The following is a 21,432-nucleotide window of genomic DNA, read 5'->3' as shown; positions in this document are numbered from 1 at the left end:
ATAGAAATTTTGTGTGGAAATGCGAAATGTTGTGTATGATGCTGTAAATATAAAAAGCACCTCAAAACAAATAATTGACGCAGATTCCCATATGGTATTTACCTCGATATTCTTTCTGAATCAAAGAATTCAATTTATCTATAAGTTATTTAAATTATTTATAAAGTAATTCAAGTTAGGAAATATCTTGGATTTATCTGTTGCAGTTTTTTGTATTTCTCATACAGTATGAATTATATTCTTATATAAATGATGACAGTGTTGAATAGGGTATAATTTATTCTTTATTGAGCTTGTCAGTGCTAACAAACGGCCTTGCATTGTAATTCATCGTGTTTTCCATTATTTGTTGAGTAAAATTACGTACGATTGTTATTTTATTTTTCGCTTTTTTTTGTGAGGGAGATTATAGTTTACTTTTTTTTTGCTTTCTTTCTTTCTTTTTTTTTTTAATTCTTTTTCGCTCATCCGTGAATTGAATTTATTGTGCTATACTATTAATGACTTTAATATTGTGTTTGTGAGAAAGTTTTTATTGAAAATTATAAACTTCCTGGACTAATACTGACAAAGTCTTTTTGCAGGAGAACTGTAGATAAGCCAGATGTAAGTCTTTTTTTCTAAGTATTTTTTATTTGTATTAAATCCGTCGTACGCTAATGTAAGACGCAGAAAAATTGCATATTCAATTGCGTTTTTTGTTATTTTATTATATTTCCAGTAATAAATTCTTTAAAACTTAATTTTGAGTTTCAAAACGTGCAAATTATTGAAAAAAATTATTTGTTCCAGATATCTTTATTAATGTGCTTTATTACTACGTTTAAAATCTACAAGTAGAAATTTTTGAACTGTCGATTTTATTAATTTCGCATCGGTGTCAAATTTTTGGGAAAAAATGCACTTATGCTTTTTTTTTTTTTTTTTTTTTTTTTTTTTTTTGTGGAATCAAGTTTCTTTTTTACTAATAATTATTCTGGAAGTTATAAGAAATTACGTGTTTTCTTATTATAAATAAATAAATAAAAATTTATTTACAGATGCTTATTATTTTATGTAAAAACCAACTAATAAACAAATAAATAAATAAAGCTGAAATTCGGGTAATTATTTCTTCGATAACACTTAGTGTATTTCATATTAATTGTGCTATTAAAAGCTTTCTATTATATTTGCAAGACATCTTTGTACTATATATGCAAGAAATCTTTTTACTAAATTGGTCTGACTTGGAAATGTTTAATCTACAAATCAAATATATATTAAATGAGTCTTAAATCATATGTAAATAATTAACAAAATTATTTTAAAAAATATATGATCCTTATAGCCTAAAATATTATTGTAATATCTGCATAAATATATTTAGACAAGTTTTGAATCATACGGACATTTTTAAACATATACCAAAATATAAATGTTTATTATCTAATAGAATATTGTTATCTGTAACATGGTATTTTGATATTAGGTATTTTTACGATTTTCGGATCATTTACACCCTTTTAAAGAATTAAATGCCAAAAAAAATAATTTTTTTTTAGAAAGAATACTATAAATAATCTATAACATGCATATATTTAGACATTTTTGAGAGTGAAGGTATTATAAAAAAAGTAATTTCCAAAACTACAAATGCTTCCACAGAATATTATATAAACACGCGCCTTGGTGCGTATGTAGCTGGCGTAACTTTTTCATCTATACAATAAAAATTTATCTTGATAAATTACTGAATTATTCAAAAGAATTCATAAATGCGACGCCAGTTTCGTAACATTAAAATGCTAGACCAATAATTCTCTTCGCAATTTTGAATTTTAAATGCATTCCATTTACAATTTCATCAAATAAATAACACATTTCTTTCGTTACCTTGTAAATTTTTTTTTTAAAAGATGAAAAGGGAAAAAAATGTTTTATTGCTATATAACAATGTTACTTAAGATGCATATTTCTTTTTCTTTCGTTGCTGAAATCATTTCTAAAACACCTCCTCTGTGGCCTTCATTTTAATATTTCTTTTGCTCTTTAAAGGCGGGCGTTTTCGGCGCTGTTGCTTTTCGTTTGGTTTCAGATTTCTTGTACATAGTTCTAATAATATCGTTTGTTCTAATATTTTTTTATTTATCGTTATTATTTTTATTTTAACATTAGTTTTCTATTTGAGTTCTAAAGTAGACAAAAACTCGTTAACTTTTGCTCGTTTTTAACAACATTTACATATTGTTACTCTGTATCTAGGCTAATTTTAATTTTGATTTAAACAAAATTTAATTGCCTTATTGTTTTGATGTATTTTTTTTCCATCTTTTTTTTTAAAAAAAATATTGGAGGTAAATTTAAACTTATCAATTTATTTTTTTCTTTCCTGAAACGATTTAGTTCATCTTATTTCATAAGTATTATATTAGTAACATACAATGCGTTGACTTTAAATTAAATATTTTCTAGTTAAGGGGAAAAAATTAAGTTAATAATTATTACGCAATAATTATCTGTATGTTAAATCTTAATGCGCATTGCATTTATTCTTAAGTTGTACTAATATTGAGGACTAAGGTCTGTCAATTTAGTGCATTTAGAAAGATCTTAAATGTAATTCCAATCTTTTTATAAAGATTATATATAAATAAGACTTTTTAAGAACATTTTAAATTAATTAGATCACATATGCTTAGTTAAAAAACGTTATTAGAACATTTGTTCTAAAATTTTTTTTTATTATGTTTTAAAAAATTTTTCAATCTTGAAATTTTTTTATATTTTTATCTATAGTTTTCTGTTTCATTCAATAAAAATTTACAGGAACTCCTAAACTTATTGAATATATTACTTATTGTGATTCAAAATTAATTATAATTTTGATTTAAATAAATTGCCTTCTTGTTTACATGCTTTTTTCTTTTTTTTTTTATTAAATATTGGTGAAAATTTTTAATTTATTAATTTATTTTTTCTTTTCTGAAATGTTTTATTTCATAATTATTTTATTAGTAGAATAAAATTTGTTTTCTTTAAACAAAATATTTTCAAGTTGAAGGTAAGTTTAAGTAAATGGTTGTTATCATTAGATAATTATCTCAATGTTGAGCTTAAGGCATTTATTCTTAAGTTCTAAGGTATGCCAATTTAGTGTAATTCGAAAGCCCTAAATGCACTAATAAATAATTTGGATCTTTTCTTAAAGTTCAAAGGTAATTTACCATTATAAATGAGACTCTTATTAAGATCGTTGTAAATTAATTAGATCACCTATGCTTCTAATAACGTTTGTTTTAGGTTTTTTTTTTTTTTTTTTTTTTTTTTAAATTTATTTTTTTTAGTCTTTTTTTTTTTTTTTTTTTTTTTTTTTTTTTTTTTTTAAATCCACAGTTTTCTGTTTGTTCAATAAAGTAGACATGACATATAACGTGTTGAATATTTATATATTGTAATTCTGATCACAGCCAGTCTTAAATTTGTTCTTAAAAATTGCATTATTTTCCAATTTCTGTTAGTTCATAATTATGCTTTTAATATATTGGTGGGAAATATAAATTTTATATGTTTTCAAATTTATTTTTTCCCTTCAAAAATGATTTTATTTCATCTTTTTTCATATGTGTTATATAGATGTAGTATAAAATATGTTGGCTTTAAATAAAATATTTTTATTTGTGGAGGAAAATAGAATTAATAAGAAAATATTCTAATTGCACATGGCATTTATTAAGTTTTCATAATTGTCTGTTACTTTAGTGCATTTAGAAAGCTTAAATGTAATTTAAGTCCTTTTTTTTCTTTCCCTTCCTATTTAAGTCTTTTTTTTTTTTTTTTTTTTTTTTTTAAGTTCAGAGATAATTTATTATGGTAAATAAGACTCTTATTTAGAATGTTTTAAATTAATTTGATTACATATATGTTCATTAAAGAATAACTTTCATGTTCATTAATTATTAAACATAATCTAGTAACAATTTTAATAAACTATAAATTTATAAGCAAAACATTGTTACATTGATTTTATTTCATGATATCAACATAATAAAACAAATAGATTTTGATTGTGCTTACCAAATGTATCCAAAATCCTTATATGAATATTATCCTCGTTATTTCATAAACAAAACAGAAAATTTTTTAGTTTTAAATTGATCTAAAAATTTTAAACGTTATTTCAGTTGTGAGCTCCATTAATCATTTGTGACCTTTGAATTAATGCCACTTTTATTGCTTTTTGAATTAAGCAGAAGAATGTAAAAATATTTATTTTATTTTATTTTCTACAAACGTTTCTAGTAAATTGAATTTTATTCAACCAGACTACCAGACTTATTTGTTCTATCATTATTGATCGATTTCAGTGTAGTGCAGAGAGAAGTTCAAAGAGGGCATCGAAACGACCACTAAAACTAAAACTTTTTTTCTCCGTCCAATACCCACCCGATTGACTCTCGTCATTCAGGTATCAATAGGGTAGATTTGTTGGTCACTCTTTCAGGGGCATCATATTAGGTGGGCTAACATTATTCCCACAGTAAGGACAGATAGTACAGATAAAAGAACACCCATGCCTTATCCGGGATTTGAACCCAGGACTTTTCTGATGTGAGGTCAGCTCTCCGACCACTGCACAATCCGGACGGCAGCTATACTAAAACTTAAATCTGAATGTAGATAATTAGTATTATTTTCTTTAAAAAAAATTTTTTTTATCACATAAATTTCATGGAAAATAAAGTATGATTTCCAAACCAATTTAATTATGTTTTAGGTCATAAAATGTAAATATTTTTTACATTTAAGAATGCTTTGTTGGAAATAATTAATTTTTGCAAAAGAATGATTTTCGTATATATATATCTACTTAAAATTAATTTAAAATATGGATTTAAATCTTATGAATACATTTGTTCAAATATTAAATATAATCTTTATACAAATGTAATAACACATAAAATAATGTTATGTATAATAATGAAATGTGTAAAAATACAATAGTTTTATAATATATTACTTTATAAAATATAATTATTTTCGTAAAAATAATAAAGTTCCACCGTTTTTTTTCCTTTTAATTTAATAAGAAGTTTTCTACTCCCTCCAAAGATAACATTATTATACATTATTATAATAATGTTATACATTATTATAATATTGTATAATGTATATAGAACATTATATACCAGAGATAATATTATTATACTCCTTTTTTCAGAAATTGTTCTCCTCTGTACACTATTGCCTAATTTCATAAGATATTTTTTTTTTGCAATTTTCATTTATTTGCTTACATGTTTTGTGTGCTGAAATTCTTCATTATAAATCATTAACTTCTTATTTAAATTTTTTACTCTAGTTAAAAGCTCATGATGGAAAGAAGAAATTCGAATGATGATAAACGATATTCAGTAGCAAATTATAATTATAACAGGGTGAGTTTGTTATAGAATAGAAAATTTAATTCTACTTTTGTCAATTATGTTATTAAATAAAATTTTAATTTTGACTGACTGTGTTAGTTATTCATTCAATCAAATTTATTACTTTCTTTTTCTTCTTTTACAGAATAAAAACAGTTTGTGATTTTGTCTATTTCATAACTATTAATGCAAGAGCTCTTAAAATTATATAAAAAATTTATCATTCATAGTTTGTTTAGTTTTTATAACGTACGTATTGTTCTTTGCATTAATGAAAGGGAAAGGAAAAATTTCACTTATTGTTAAAATAAATACTAAAGTTTCCATTGATACTAGTTTTTCATTTTTTAAAAAATGATTTTTGTATTTATCAAATATTTCATAATTCATATTTTATTTAATTAATATAACATTCTTAAATTTTAGAGTTTCCTTTTCATGTTAGTTTGTTATTTTTTTAAGAACTCTTTTGCTCAAATTTTTCCTGACTAACTCAAGTAACTATAAATTTATAATTATAGTTACTTGAGTTAGTATTTCTTCATTTTTTAATGAAGAAATAATTCATATTTTGTTTTATTTAATGACATTCTTATTCATATTTCATATTATAATTCCATCTTATTCATATATCATATTTCTTATTCATATTTATAATTCATATATTGTTTAATTTAATGACATTCTTATTGTTCTTTGCATTTATAGAAGAGAAAGTAAAAATTTAATTTTGGTATATCAATATAAAATTCAAATTTTGAACTTTTTTTTACAAGACTAGTTTTTTTGTTTGTTTCTCAATTTAGTTTTTTTTCTTGTTTGGTTCAAGTGTTCTTTGTAATATATAAAAATTTATAATTCATATTTTATTTTATTTTTATAAAATTCTTATTGTCCTTTGCATTAATAAAGGGAAAAGGAGAAATTTCATATGTGTATATCATTGTTAAAATAAATATTAAGGTTTTTTATTAATATACTAATAAATTTATCTATTTTTTCTTTTATTATTTATTTTTAAAAAAGTATTCTTAATTTAGTCACATCTTGTAAATCTTGTTTTAGTTAAATGTATAAAAATTATATTTCGTTACATTATTCTTAGGTACAATTATTTTTTTGTCATTCACATCAATGAATGATATAAAAGAAGAAATTTAAAATACATTTGTATTTTTTAATGTATATTTTAACAGTTTGTTCTTTGATTTAAATCCAAGAATGGGTTGAAAAATATAAATGATTTGCATAAATAGTTTTCACCTACTTTTCTGTCTGAAGTTCTTTGCAATTGCTCAGTTTTACTGTTAATTGCATTTTCTCCATCATTTTTTATTTATCTGCAAACAGTATTTTATTATATCGCTTTAAATAAGCTAAGAAATTAAAAATTAGTTAGAAATGTCAGGAAATTATGATACATTTGCAATTTTATTAAGTGTGCACTGATTTTATATTTCCTCTAAGAAATGCAGAGAAAATATGTTCCCTTCCATGAAAATAACTGAGTGTACATTAGCATTTGAAGGTGTTGCAATAGCGATATTTTAACTATCATTCCCATTGGCTAATTTAAATATTAGTAGTACATTATTCTTATTAACGCTCAGTCACTGTGACATTCACATTATGTCATTTGATGGACCAGCGAAGATTTGTACCAGTCAGGTTCAAAAGATTAAGTTGCTCTTGAACTTTCCTTGTTTCTTTACTAAACTAGCATTAAAATTAGTTGCCAAAAGTTGCTACAAACTACTTTTTTGTACCACACATCACTTTATTTATTTCTATGAAAGAGTAGTTTACTACACTACAAACTAAGGAAAAAACTAGCAACAGTAGTAGTTGTTCCGCTTATAAGACACTATTTCCGACTACTGATTATGCCATTGAAGTAATTTAAACTAAAAGGGTAGCTTACACAATCATATATTCACTTAATTTAAATGCAAAAACTATAATGTTTCGTACAATCCTCAAATAATGTTTTTTTGCAGTCAAACTCAAATGAAAGGAAACATTGGCGAGATGAGGATCTGGATGAAGAAATGGAAGACATTTTTCATCCTCCTGCAGAACAGTGTTCTATTGCTAATCTCAGTAGTGATGGAGAAATTGAAGGAAGGGTTCGTTTTGATGAAAACGATTATAACTGTGAGTGAGATTTAAAAAAAATTCTACTACATTTAAAGTGCTTTTAAAATGTGTTTTGTTAAATAAGAAATTTCTTAGTTATTAAGATTTTATTAAAAAAATGTTTTCATATTGAATACCCTTTTTTAGCAACATAACTTGAAACTAAGTTTATGTCTGTCTTTACTTTTTACTTATCCATTAGTACTCTTTCATTTTTTAGTATGTCTGTTTTTTAGTAGTTAAATTAATCACAATCATTGCATAATCCATTAAAAACTCTTTCACAAATTTCTACTGTGTCGTCCTCCTTAAAGTTAAAATTTTTGCTGTAAAACACCACAATTTCCATGTCGAATGCAATGTGTTTCTATGTATTAAATTGTTATCTTGTGGAAATTATAGAAACATGTTTAGTCAAGTCATTCATATTAAAAGAAATGTGTTATCCTAACCGTTTTTAGTAATGTCAATATCCGCTGCATGCTAACAGAATCTTCAGTCGTTATCAACAAATGAACACTGCTCAAACTTTTTTTTAAAAAAATGATAATTTCAACGCCTAGTTACTATTTAATTCAGGGTGTGTAGCGTTTTTAAAAAGTGTTTAAAGATGCTTATTTTCGATTTTAGTTTTTTAAAAACCCTTAAATGTGCTTTTTTCATTGGATGTTTTTAAAAAGTGTTTGATTTTCCCTTTTTCAAAATGAGATTTTTTCTTTACTATGTTGAGTTTCGCTTCGAATTATGCAAAAAGACACAGTTCACATTGTTCTATTCAACGTTTTCATAATTAATTCAATCCCAATCTATTTCGGCATATAGTCAGTCCGTAGAGTATGAAAACGTCATTCGTTTTACACGATTCAGAATTTCATAATTTCTGACAATTGTCAAAAACAATGCCGAAAGTTTTTTTTTTTTTTTTGACATGACAGTTAAAACAAGATAAAACCATTGGTTGTCAAAAACTTTCCAACCCAGCTTAATTATGATATTTTTTAAAGCGCTTAAAAATATTTTTTTAGTGCTTGAAAAGTGCTTAAAAGGTGCTTATTTTTTGTTGATTAATTTGGCTACACGCCCTGTAATTAGTAAATTTAATTCTATTGACTGTATCCCTTCATAACTGTATGTAATGTTTTAATGCAGTGCACAGAAGAGAGAGTTTTCAATACCATCAGCCACTTCGAAAACTATATCACCATAAGCATAAAAAATCATATAGCAGGAAAAGTATTGATGAATCTGCATCTCATATGTCGAAAGTCCCAGAGGAACAAGCATTGGAGTTGTCCAAAGAAAAAGAAAAGGCACAGGACGCTGCTGTCTTGCTTGATGGGGTGACAGATAATTCTCTTCAAGCAAACCAAGTATGCTTTGTATTTCATGGATTAAAATGTTTTGTTTTTATTTTTTGCTTTGGAAAAAGTATATAATTTCTCACCACTTGTTTATAATAAGTTTACATAAAGTGTCCTTGTTAGAAAAATTTTCCTTGAATCTTGCTACTAAACGGCGTTTGAATACCTTTTGGTGCGAATAACGCCCAAAAAGATATCATTAAGATAAAATATATTCAATGTTTTTTTTTCTCTCAATAAATCATGATTCATAATTATGATTCATCATGATTCAGAAATCAGTTAATAATTATGTGAATCATTAATGTGAATCATGGTGCATAATTATTAACTGAACTAGTTTTGATGTACAATTCTGAATTCTAATCTTGATGTGAAATTTATAAATTGTATGAATATAAATTGTATGCAATTACAAGTAGTTCACAAATTAGACAAAAACAAATTATGCTGTGGTACTTAAATTCAAAAATGGAAATTATAGTGTAGTAATGAAAATCAGCTTTTTAAGAAAACAATACACAACTAACTGGTATTGATTCAATTTGTAATACAAAGTTGGAGAAGCAAAGGTTTTAAAACCTTACCTATTGGTATTATATTCGAACTTTTGTTTTAATAGGTTTGGCTTTTAGTTTCCTCTTCTGATCTAATTATTCTTGAAAATATGTGAATTACAGACCAATTTAATATGTTTCAAGTTAATGTCTCCACCTACTGTCATGCATTTCTTTTCAGTATTCTGCTTCTGTCAAATCCCGCAATAGTGGTCCCAGCAATAAGTTCAGTATAAACAGTGATTCATTACATCCAAAATCTATGAAAAAATATTTTTTAGCATATTGCACTAGTATTGTTAGAAATAGTGACTGCAATAACACATAATTTGCTTTATCAATTATTAACTGGCTGAATATGTCTCAATAATAGTAACAATAGTTGCATTGCAGTGAAATACTTCTTATAATGAAATTTTTAATCAGAATATCAAATGACATACAAAATATTCTCCATACAAAGAAGTAGTTGTCTATTTTTTCAAATTTTGCTAGTTTTTAGAATTTTTTTAGATGTTTATCTTATTTTCCCATCAGTTTAAAAAAAAATGCTGCAATTAAAGTTAGCATTTATGTTCAACCGATTCGCTCTTCTATGTGTCTGTTTTTGGAATCGCTCGCATTCATTGACAAACACTTATTTATAATGACACTGACTGACTATATTTTTAGAATTGTATACTTTTGAATGTATGTCTTAAACTAAAAACTTTAACAAAATGTTAAGTACCCATAAAAAAAATATGCTCACTGTAAGCAAACTGACAATTTTTTAGCAGTTCACTATGAGCTTCTGAAATAACAATAGTTTACATGGGGCCACTAAAACCGAATGTTCACTATATCCCGGATTCATTATATGGTGTGAGATTGTATAAAGGTTTCTGTCAGCTGTCAAAAGTTCAGTCTTAGACTTTTAGTAATTTTGGAAACAAAATGTTGCAAATGAATAGCCCATAACTTAGTTGAATGCATTTTAGAAATCATGAATCCTGAAAAAATTTATATGTTAAACTGAGGGAACTTATTTTTTTAATTCTAACTAGAGAATTCCATTTTTTCTTAGGTGAATTCATCCAAAGAAAATAATCATAATGACAAAGTTCAGTTTTATGTCGGAAGTTCCTCATCATTAGAGCATGTCCTCGCACCTCCATCTGAATCAGAAAATAACAATAAGTCACACAAACCTCCACTGAAATCTGTACTTCGTGGCCTATTAAGTGGCCCCATTGATTTAAAGTGAGTAATGGTTCATTTTGATCACTGCCCTTGTATGATGATAATTTACAATGTTTGATTTGTTTTATGAATGTATTATAATATAGGATCATGATTTTTGTTTAATATTTCTAGAGTTCCAGTGTCATTCAATTTTAAAACAATTTGAGTGGAGTAATCATGATTTATATGAAGATTATTTTTTTAATAAACAAAATATATATTTATATCAATTTAATTTAGATATAAGAAAAAGTTTAACTTTACTGTAAAAAATTATTTATTTGGCTTTAAAAAAATATGAAAAATTGTGTATATAAGGTGCTCTGTAATAACCATCCTAAATATTTTATAATCCATGCCAAAAATAACTTTTAAAAAAGTATACTCATCAGGAGTCATAAACTTATATTCAAAACAAGAAATGCTGAAATCTGTTAAATGACTTGAGAGTATGTGAAAAAATATATAAATTAGTTTGTAATAACAGAAAAAAGTTTTTAATCATTTTGTAGTAAAATCATTTTGAAATTTCAAATATTAAATAAATTCAACAGTTTTTCATTTTAAAGTAAAATATGCTCTGTCCACAATTTTTTAGACTAATCCCTGTTGATAGAATTTAAAAGTAAGTTTCGTATGAATATGTGCTGTATGTAATAAACCTTTACCTTATCAAGTGTCATGTGCTTAGATCAGTACTTTAGTTAATTACTTCGAGATCTAAAATAGAAAATGTCAATTATAAAGAAAGTTATAGGTTTATTTTTGCAAGACATGGAGATAATCATTGATTATTTTTGAAGGAATTAATGTAGTATTTCAAGAATGTTCACGTTTTAAACTACTAGGTATTAAACCTGATTTTTTTTAATAAAGTAAATGATAAATTAGTCTGAGTAAATTTATTCAAGCTAAAAAGAATAAATTTATCTTAAAAAAGTTTTTTATTTTTGCTTAAAAATGCTGTAATTTATTTTATATTGTTTGCAATCTTGTAAATATATTTATAAAGAATACGTTTGAAAAAAATATACATAATGTAAGTGAAAATTGATACTATGCTTTAAATTACAGTAAAATATCACTTATGATTTTTTTTCTTTAAGAAAGAAATGTCAAAAAAATAGTTGTATGTTCTCGCATTTATTGGAGATAAAATAAAATAAAAATTTTGCAGATTTTAGACCATTACAAACATACTTGATCTTACAATTACTTATAATACATGCTGAAAATTACTTGCAATACGTACTAAACAATTACTTGTAAATGAGGAACATGCTTACTTATTTTGAGATTTGGGTAGCAAGGTGTTTTTTAGTACAGAAATGAATTTTAAAAATCGCTTTCTTTCATTCTGATAATTTGCATAATTTCTTATCTCAAATATTTTTTCCTGCCAAATAGAATAAGTAGATATTAAAAATGTAGTGCTATGAATGAAGCGCAATAAAAATTGATATTTGGTTTAGCAGTTGTACCAATTAAAAAACACCTTAAATCTTTATTATCTGCACTATTTTAAAAAAAAAAAAAAATTTTCTGGTGTATTTTTTGCACTATTGTTTGCTTAATAATGGCTAGCAAAAATTGAGTAATATTCACTGAATTTCTAGTGCAAATATTTGATTTAAAGGTGATCATATTATTGATCTGAAAAGATAATTTGTCACATTAGCTTGAATTTATGATATTTCATACAAAACTAAACTTTTTGCTTCTTCTTATTAATATAGTTAAAATATTATTTTGCACTGATAAAAATTTCCCAAATTTTTATTTCAATAATTTTTTATACTCAGTAGAGCTTTTATTTGTTGTTTGTTATTCTATAACCAAATGAATATTTTATTCCAAAAAATTGTATAATAATTTAGCACTTTTGTTTAGTGAAAAAAAGCTTTAATTTAGAACTATGTTTCAACTTTTACATTAGACATTTAAACTGACATGCATTTTGAGTGTATTTCAACTTCGGATTGTTTAATATTATAAAATACTATCAATATAGTTCATCATTTTTCTCTTTGCAAATTTGCAGCCTTTTGAATGAAATCATAAACTTATTTTACAGTCATTTTTAAAGAGTCTTCTTAATGCAACTCTTTCAAAAAATTGATTTATACTTTTTATGCATACTTAAGAAGAATTCACATTCATAAATGTATGATTAAATTTGAAAAATCGTGGACTCATTATAACTGATTATGTGCTAAAAACAACACTAATAAAATTTTTTATTTCTGAGGCATTTATTCGTATGTAAACTAAAATTAACAAGTTTTTTTTTTAAAAAAATAAATAATAAAAACCTGCAAATTTTAGAGAAAATTGCATTTACACAATAAACTAAGTAAGGTTAATGAATATGTGATAGCAATTTTTAATTTGGTTGTTTTGAGTATATTACATTGTTTAAGTTTGGCATATTGCAGTAGATTAAGGCTCTTGTGCTTTTAAATTCTTGCATATAATCTAATTCTTATGGTTTTGACTGTGCATTTAGTGCTATTCCATATATAGTATGCAATATTATATATATTCAGTACTATATTAATCTAATTTATTCTAATGTTTAAGTATGAAAAGCTCTGCTGTTATATTTTCTTTAAATTCATTATAACAAACTTACAATTAACCTCAAATTACAATTTACTAACTAATGCAGGTAAATAATTTTTTATGTAAAATTACCTTGATATGCATTATTTATAAAAAAAAATAAGTAAAAGGAAACTCAACCTAGAAAAAAAGGATAATTAACTTTCTAAAAACTATTCAATAAATGGTGCAAATGATTCAATAAATAATTCATAATTATTTTCTTTCCAAATTTTCAATTTTCTACTTTTGTTGTATAGCATAGCTAAGTGAATCAAAATAACTTTTTATTTTTCAAATTTAATAAAAATTATTATTTAATTGAAGTGTAAGGGGAACAAAATTTCTTTTTCAGAAAACAATTCAATAAATGGTGCAATTTATTTATAGTTTTTTACAAATTTTCAGTTTCATGCTTTTTTATAGAGTAAAACTAAGTGAAAGAGTCATTTTTTATGCTACAAATTTAATAAGAAAAAGTTATAATTCAATTTGTAGTTTCAGACAAAAGAAAATTTTTCAAGCACAAACAAAATTTTTCAGAGCAAATAATTTATTATTTTTTTAATTTCCAATATCTAATTTCTGATATAGAGTAAAACAGGATGAATCCTCACTTTTTATATTGCAAATTATTTTACAGCAATGTGTTTGTTTAAAATGTAACGGTTAATGCTGTCCCATTTCTTAAAAATCTGGTAAAAAAAAAAAAAGCCTTAAAACTCTTTAATCCTTTTCTATGCTTCTTGCACTTTAGATATTTAACACTTGAACGTAAGCCTTAAACATAAATCCTCCATTACAATATCAGACTAATAACTACCAGTACCTGATGGAAAAAAAAAAAAGCATTTCATGTGACAGAGTATATTTTTAATTCGCAAAAGCGTTAGAATTTCTCTTTTGTTACACAGCTTCTGTGAGTGAAGACAAAACCATCTTCCCTTCCAGCCTATCAAAAGATTCTTCAACTTCCCCCAAAGAAGATAAAGGAGGGACTGTCCAAGAAACCGCTGTTGATGCTGGTGATGCTACTAAAGTGTTGAAGGATTCTTCTTGTACTTTTGACCTTTCAAAGCCAAAAGTGAAGTTCATGCTTGGTAATCATATTTGAAATTACTTTTATTTATTTTAGAACTTAGTTTTTAATGTGGAGCGCTTATTTAAACTTCATAAACATATAATGTGAAAACCATATTTGTGAGCCAAACTATTTTGATTATATGTGAAAGTATGATTTTTTTGATGTAAACTAATTTTTGCAAGGATGTTTTTTTTTTTAAATGTCAGTCAATTATATGTATTTTAGTAAGGGTTGTAATTTCAAATAAACATTTTAAATTTGAAGTGAATTAATTACCAATTTTAATTTATTATTACACTAAATTCTTGCCATGGATTTGCTCGAATTGGATTTGCATATGGTAAAAATATAAATTTAGTTAACGAAGAAATTTTTAATTAAAGCATCTTCTGAAAAATCTTCCAATATTTAACAAAGAATTTTTTCAAATACATTTTTTTAATTAAATGTTAATGATTTCTTAAAACAACCTTGTTAATATTAAAATTTTATTATTAAAATTCAACCTTATTAATTTTACACATTGAATTATCTAGTATAATATTCTTACCTTGCGCATATCCAGATGGGGGCCAATCCAAGGTAACTAACGCATAAAATGCAGTCCTGTACTTCAGTAAGAACGTGCCATAAGATGATCCCTTCATCCTCTATTTACACTTGTATTCTAATATTTTGTAATCTGGCAAACTTGTTATGAAAACATTTTAAATCATTACTGAAAAATGATTGTAATTGTAAGTACATTTGAATTCGCTACTTGCTTTATACTTGTTCTTGCTTGCTCTTGCATTTTGAGTTTTATTCAAATTTTTTTTAAGCTTTTATTCTTGATTGTTTTATTTTGCATTTTGTGTTTTATTTTTCATTTTTTTGCTTATTAAGTTCTATTTTTGTTTCTATTTTTTGATGCTCCTCACACTAATCTATTGATATATTTTGCTTTGGTTGTATTAAAATAATATTAGAAAGCACTTTTTTGCAGATATAATTGTGTGAGCTGATGACGAAATATCTTTTCCTTTGTTTTATTTATCAATTTGTAAATATTTTTAAAAAACTTTTTTTAATATTTTTTTCTTTTCCTTCAGAAAATCTTTATCTTTTTCCATGTTCTCTCTCTCTCTCTCTCTCTCTCTCTCTCTCTCTCTCTCTCTCTCTCTCTCTCTCTCTCTCTCTCTCTCTCTCTCTCTCTCTCAAAAAAAACTCTTAATTGCTTTAACTCTAAAAATGAAAATGAGCTTTAGAGTAATTTTTATTATTTTATACTTTAACATATTTAACACTAGACTGAGTTGAAAGAAATCTTCCAAAATTCTGAAGGTCTTTTAAAAAGGATTCCTTAAAATAAAACCAAATAGGATAAAAAATCAAAATTTGGAAATTAAAAACAAAATTATGTAATATAATTTTTTACTTTCATATAAAATTTTCAATTTTTTTGAAAAATTTTGTTTTTATTATTTGCTTAAATATTAATTCTTAATCATTCAGAGTAAATTCGGAAAAATTATGATTGTTAGAAAATGCAATAGAATAAATTTAAATGTGATAAAAAGAATTTATTTAAAATTGAAAACAAAGAGCCTAAATATAAATAAGTCTAACATAATTTCCAAGTTCCTTTCAAAATCTAGCATTATGTACAATGGTTGGAACAATAAAAGTGACTTTTAAGAATTGAATTATTAATTGCTATTTCTTTCTTGCAGGTGAAGAATCAAAAAATGATTTACAAAAAGAGATCAATGAAAATTCGAAGCCAAGTAAGCACAGGTAAAACTCTTTATAAACTACTAAACAAATATTTATAATTAATGTGTTATTCTTAAGCTATAGTAAATAACTGTTAATGATTTTAATTTAGGATATAATATTTAAAATGATCTTTATGCTTAAATCTTATTATTGGAAAATAATAAAACTTGTTTTATAATTATATCCTTATATTTGCTCTATTAAGCATAATAAGTTTCATAGTTCAATACAAAAAAGTATTATCTCCAGTGCTGTAGAGCATCTTGAAACATTAAGTGTGAGCTTGTTAGAGGGCATGTACCAGAGATGTTCTCCTTTTATGTTTACCTGTTCCTCACACAAAATTCTGTCAGGAGAGTCAAATTAATTAGAGTAAAATTAATTAATTAGAGTAAAATTAATTAGGTAATTTTTGGACTATTATAAAATATTCATAATAAATCAAATAATAATAGAAAAGTATAATCAAATGCACATGGGGAGCATTTTTGACAAAAATAGTGGTGACTGGCAGATAGTTTTTGTATCTTCATTTGTTATATTTAGCAGGCAGGTGGCGACTGTTACTTTTGACCTATGCCAGGTAATTTATTTTTAAATAGAGCTGATATTACTTTCCCAGATAAATTAATATGTGTTTCGAAAATGAAGAAGTTCTACATAGATCATCAGAAGCAAAACTAAAACTGTTGTATAAATAACAAATGAGAATATATATTCTCTTTTCTTTATTTCATGTGCAGAATCTCAAATTAAGAATTTTTTAAAATGAATTTATAAGCATATATTTTAAATAGATTTCTTCCTTATGGCAGATCTTACAGAAGACATTCAGTTAGGAGAAAACACCATGGCTTTAATATCGATGTCAAAAACTATACTACTGTGTTGGAGCCAGAAGAAGCAGAAACTCTTCAGACTGCTGATATTGATGATATGGCTAGTAAGGACTTATACGAAAATTCTGTTTGCTGCAAATTTTACCAATTTCTTCTTCTAAATGCTTGATTTTATTTTATAATTTTTTATAATAAATTTTTTTAAAGAAAATCCCTAATTTAGCAATATTTTAAAGGTCATCGTTTTGAAGATCCAAAGGGTATTCGAAGGCATTTAATCCAAGATAAGGCATCTGTGGCTTCTCTATTAAATTCCACTAAAGAGGATGGAGCATATAAGACTATACCATTTAAGAAAGTGTTTGATCATGATCCCCATGAGGTATGCTCATTTTTTTCCCCTAGAGATGGCTAGTATTTTCTGCTTCAGCTATTTTGCATTTGTTACAGAATTGAATATATTGATGTTAATGTAAATCTCGAAATTAGTTCCATGTTAATTCTATTGCTATACTAGATTTATTACAATACTAGTGGCTATTTAGTTATGTTGTCAGAAGCTTTTCCTTCACTTTTTTAAAAATTGTCTTTTATTTAAAATTTTATTAAAACTATGTTTAAAAATCATAATTAAATGATAAACCTTAAAATCATAGTTAAATTGTAAAATTTTATGTTCGAAAACTATACACGTTTTGGTGTAGTTCCTATCTGTCACAAAACATTGCTGGTTAGAAGGTTATAGACTCAGTTTTTCTTCACCTCATATCATTTATTAATGTCCATCATGCATTGACCTAGATATCCGGGAGACTTTTCGCATAATCAAAAATGAAATCTATTGTTAATAATCTTGTCACTGTACAATTTTTTTCAAATATTTGTAAAGCATTTATGTTTAAATTTTTTAACACTTACTGACAATTTTGTTTAATTTAGCTATATATTTATTTCTTTAGTATGATGTAAATTTTGTTGAATTACCTTAACTCATTTATCATTCCTGCCATTTCTCTTACTGAAGAAAGTATACCAATGTGACGCACCAAAACGCGTATGGGTTTTAATAAAAGAGTTTACTATTTGTGAGTTTTAAACATTGTTTTATTTGTATCTCGTAATCGTCTTTTATAAATAATTATAAATCTAATTATAAATATAATTTGATTTTTTTTTTTTTTTTTTTTTTTTTTACAAACAGTGCCTTCATATTTTCTTGATATAATTTTTTTTTAGAATTTTGTGGAACTACATGAATTACAAGTTACTGATTTAGTAACAGAATGGAGGGAAACAGCTCGTTGGATTAAGTATGAGGAAGATGTTGAATTTGGTCCCAATAGATGGGGTAAACCTAAAGTACCACCATTGAAGTTTCACAGCATGCTGAAACTACGCCAGTGTTTAGAACAAGGTGCTATACTTTTTAGTTATTTCTTTCTTATAAAATTTGAAACTATTTGGTTAATGAAATAAATATATTGGATAAGCTTAAAAAATGATGAAAATATTTCATTAAAAGTGATTTTAGAGTAGCAATTTGTAGAAATGAAAAAAAGTTATGCAATTTCAATATTCTCTGATAAATAATCTTGATCTCTGATTAATTATCTTCCTGATTCTCTGATTAATAAAACAAATATTTTGGATAAGTTAAAAAAATAATGAAAATATTTCATTAAAATTGATTTCATAGTAGCAATTTGTAGAAATTAAAAAAATTATGCAATTTCGTGGCAAGAACTAATAAAACGTAGAAAATTATTATAAATGAATGTATTTTTTTACAAAAATATGTATTTAATTTGATTTTAAACTTAGCGTATATTTTTAGATTCAATTGATAGTAATCTAAGAGTTAAAATAAAATCTTTAGTTTTAATAACTGTTTTTTATCATTTTTCATTTTAATCAATTGGCTAAAATGAATTCTTTTGAATTTGCAATTCATTTTAATTCACTGATTTATTATAGTGTTTAGTATTTAATCAGTGAAATGAATCTATTCATTTTAATTCACAAATCAATTTTGCTTCTGATTCATGTCTTTCATTAGTTCAAAATATTGCACCCAGGCAAGAATAATGTCACAAGATAATAAGCCTCACTTTACAGTTCACCCAAACTTAAGTTCATTTCAGTTGTAAAATCAGAGTTCAGGTAGCTTAGGAAAAGCAACTGCTGCAAAATTTACCTTTACCGTTACTTATTTTGTACTGTATCCTTAAATTTCAACTTAAGATTAACAGTAATTTTTTTTCTTGTTCAGATTTGATAGACTTTATCAGTGATCTAAATAATTTATTTGAATCTCTATAATTGAATAAAACCTGTTTATTCAAACTTAATAATTTTGTAAATAATTAAAACTTTCAACTTTGAATGTAATCATTATGTCTTTAGAAGCTTGCATATAAATTATTCTATTCTTAAATATAAATAATTAATAATTAAGAACATTTGCTATAGATGTTTAATTTTAAATATTATTTCAGTTTCAGTTTAAACTTCATTAGATTATATAAATACTTTTCCATATATTCAAACAGTTCAATTTCATAATGGTTTTGTTTATTTAAAACGGCTGATGTTTATTTATAGATGAGATCTCTAAATAAAAATTATGGTTTAATTAATAATTTTTTAATATTTTTATATCAGTTATAGTTTTTTTTCTCCCTTGACTGTTGAGAATTTTTACAAAAGTCTATGCTACAATGTCAAGTTTTTAAACAGTTATAATTGTGACAAAGTAAAACTATTTATAATTCAGTTGTCTTTATTAAATAAACATATTTTAAATACATGGATTCATACTTAACATTAATTAAATAATATTTTGCCAATTTCACAAAAAAGTTTATTCCTAATTTCTCTGTCCTTAAGTATTATTGTCAAATGAAACTTTAAAAATATAGTTTTAAACAGTTAAATACAATTTTGAACTGGGTTTGAAAACCATAATTTTTATTATTGCTTCCAAAGACCTTGTCAACCTTGGTTGAACCATATTAGTTTTATAACCCATGTAAATTAGCTTTTTTAAATTACATATGAGCTAATTCTAATAATCTAATTCTAATAATTAATAACCTTAATTCATTCAACTATTATAAAATTTTGCCATTCTTGGTTTAAACCAAATTTGTTATGTGAATTAGCTTATTTAAAATACATGTGATTAAAAGATAGATTCATTTCTGGAATATTGTAATATTAGGCATTCTAAGACTTGTAGAAACAAACTATCTTTTGGATGATCTATTGTTAAACCAATATGAAATAATAACCAATTTTTGTTAAAATTTTTAGGGTCAGTGCTCCTAGATTTGGACGAAAAAGATTTTTTTAGTGTAGCTCAAAGAGTTGTAGAAAATTTAGTTGTCACTGATCAAATAGAGCCAGATGAAAAAGAGTATATTTTGCAGATTTTAATGAATAGACATCGACACATGAATGATAAAAGTATGCCAATGAGAAGAAATAGTTCAGGTTATGGAAACTTAAATCTATTAAGTCACGATAAAAACAGGTACTGTCCATTTCTACTGTATTGTATATCTTTATTTTCATTCAAAGCTGTTATCCATTTTTAATACCTATTTTTAAAAATCTAGTAAACTTTAGTTGCTATTTCAAGTAAAGTAAAGCATTTCCGTAACAGCCTACTGTGGGCCAAAAGGCTAAGGCTCCACAATTTTGTGACCAACAGCATCATTGTGGTTATTTGATCAACTGCGCTTAGGCCCACTTTACTTCCTAGAACAGTTTGTACCAATAGATATGAAGCTGGCTGAGCTTCAAGATTTACCCTGGGAATTAAACCTCATCTCATCGTAATGACAGTTCTGTGCCTTAACCACTAAGTTATTGTAACTTGCTTTTTCAAATTATCTTATGTTTTAGGTTTTTTTTTCAAATATATCACATTATATGTTGTTTTTTTACATTGTAGCTTCATGAATCGAGAGTTCATTGGTTATTAAGACTAAATTTGTTGAAAGTTGTATTCTGTTAAAAGTGTAGTACTACTATTCACAATTTTTAATTTTCAAATTGTTAGGAAGCACCTCTACTTAATATATTTTTTTGATCAATATTCTTAAAGTGATTTTTAATATTTATGATATGAAATAATGCTTATGTTTTGTAATTTCTTAATAAGTGTTTGTTAAATGAATAACATAAAATTTTTTATGTTTTCACATAACAGCTATTTTAAAAACAGAGATTTTTGATGCAATTAGTTATGATAATTAAAACGCAATTTTCTGGTATAATTTTGGGCTAATATAAAATTTATCTTTTTGTACCATTTTGTGCTTGTAGCATATATCTGCACATTAACATGGATTTTTTATTCTTTAAAACCAAATTTGTGTCCTCTTGAACATTAAATAGGGGGAAGTACAGTAATTACATAAATATTTCTAAAGCACTGTGAATAAAGCAATATATATTGAACTG

At 25.0% G+C, this 21,432-nt stretch overlaps 1 protein-coding gene across 5 annotated transcripts in view; it reads left to right on the top strand.

Annotated features, from left to right (window-relative positions):
• Positions 1-21,432, top strand: part of LOC107447835 (band 3 anion transport protein) — a 108,577-nt gene that overhangs the window by 50,554 nt on the left and 36,591 nt on the right. For all 5 annotated transcript variants that reach the window (XM_043041229.3, XM_087168227.1, XM_087168229.1 and 2 more), the window contains 10 exons: positions 5,342-5,417; positions 7,403-7,559; positions 8,691-8,911; positions 10,526-10,701; positions 14,236-14,384; positions 16,081-16,144; positions 16,942-17,069; positions 17,202-17,347; positions 18,202-18,379; positions 20,278-20,497. In XM_043041229.3, coding sequence (XP_042897163.1) covers positions 5,352-5,417; positions 7,403-7,559; positions 8,691-8,911; positions 10,526-10,701; positions 14,236-14,384; positions 16,081-16,144; positions 16,942-17,069; positions 17,202-17,347; positions 18,202-18,379; positions 20,278-20,497 — 1,505 coding nt within the window. In that variant the 5' untranslated portion in view covers positions 5,342-5,351. The remainder of the gene's footprint in view (positions 1-5,341; positions 5,418-7,402; positions 7,560-8,690; positions 8,912-10,525; positions 10,702-14,235; positions 14,385-16,080; positions 16,145-16,941; positions 17,070-17,201; positions 17,348-18,201; positions 18,380-20,277; positions 20,498-21,432) is intronic.

This window comes from Parasteatoda tepidariorum, chromosome 7 (assembly GCF_982258835.1).
Source record: "Parasteatoda tepidariorum strain Cologne lab strain chromosome 7, Ptep-v5.0, whole genome shotgun sequence".
NCBI classification, from domain to species: Eukaryota; Metazoa; Arthropoda; class Arachnida; order Araneae; family Theridiidae; genus Parasteatoda; species Parasteatoda tepidariorum.
This window is presented reverse-complemented; position numbering and strand designations above follow the sequence as displayed.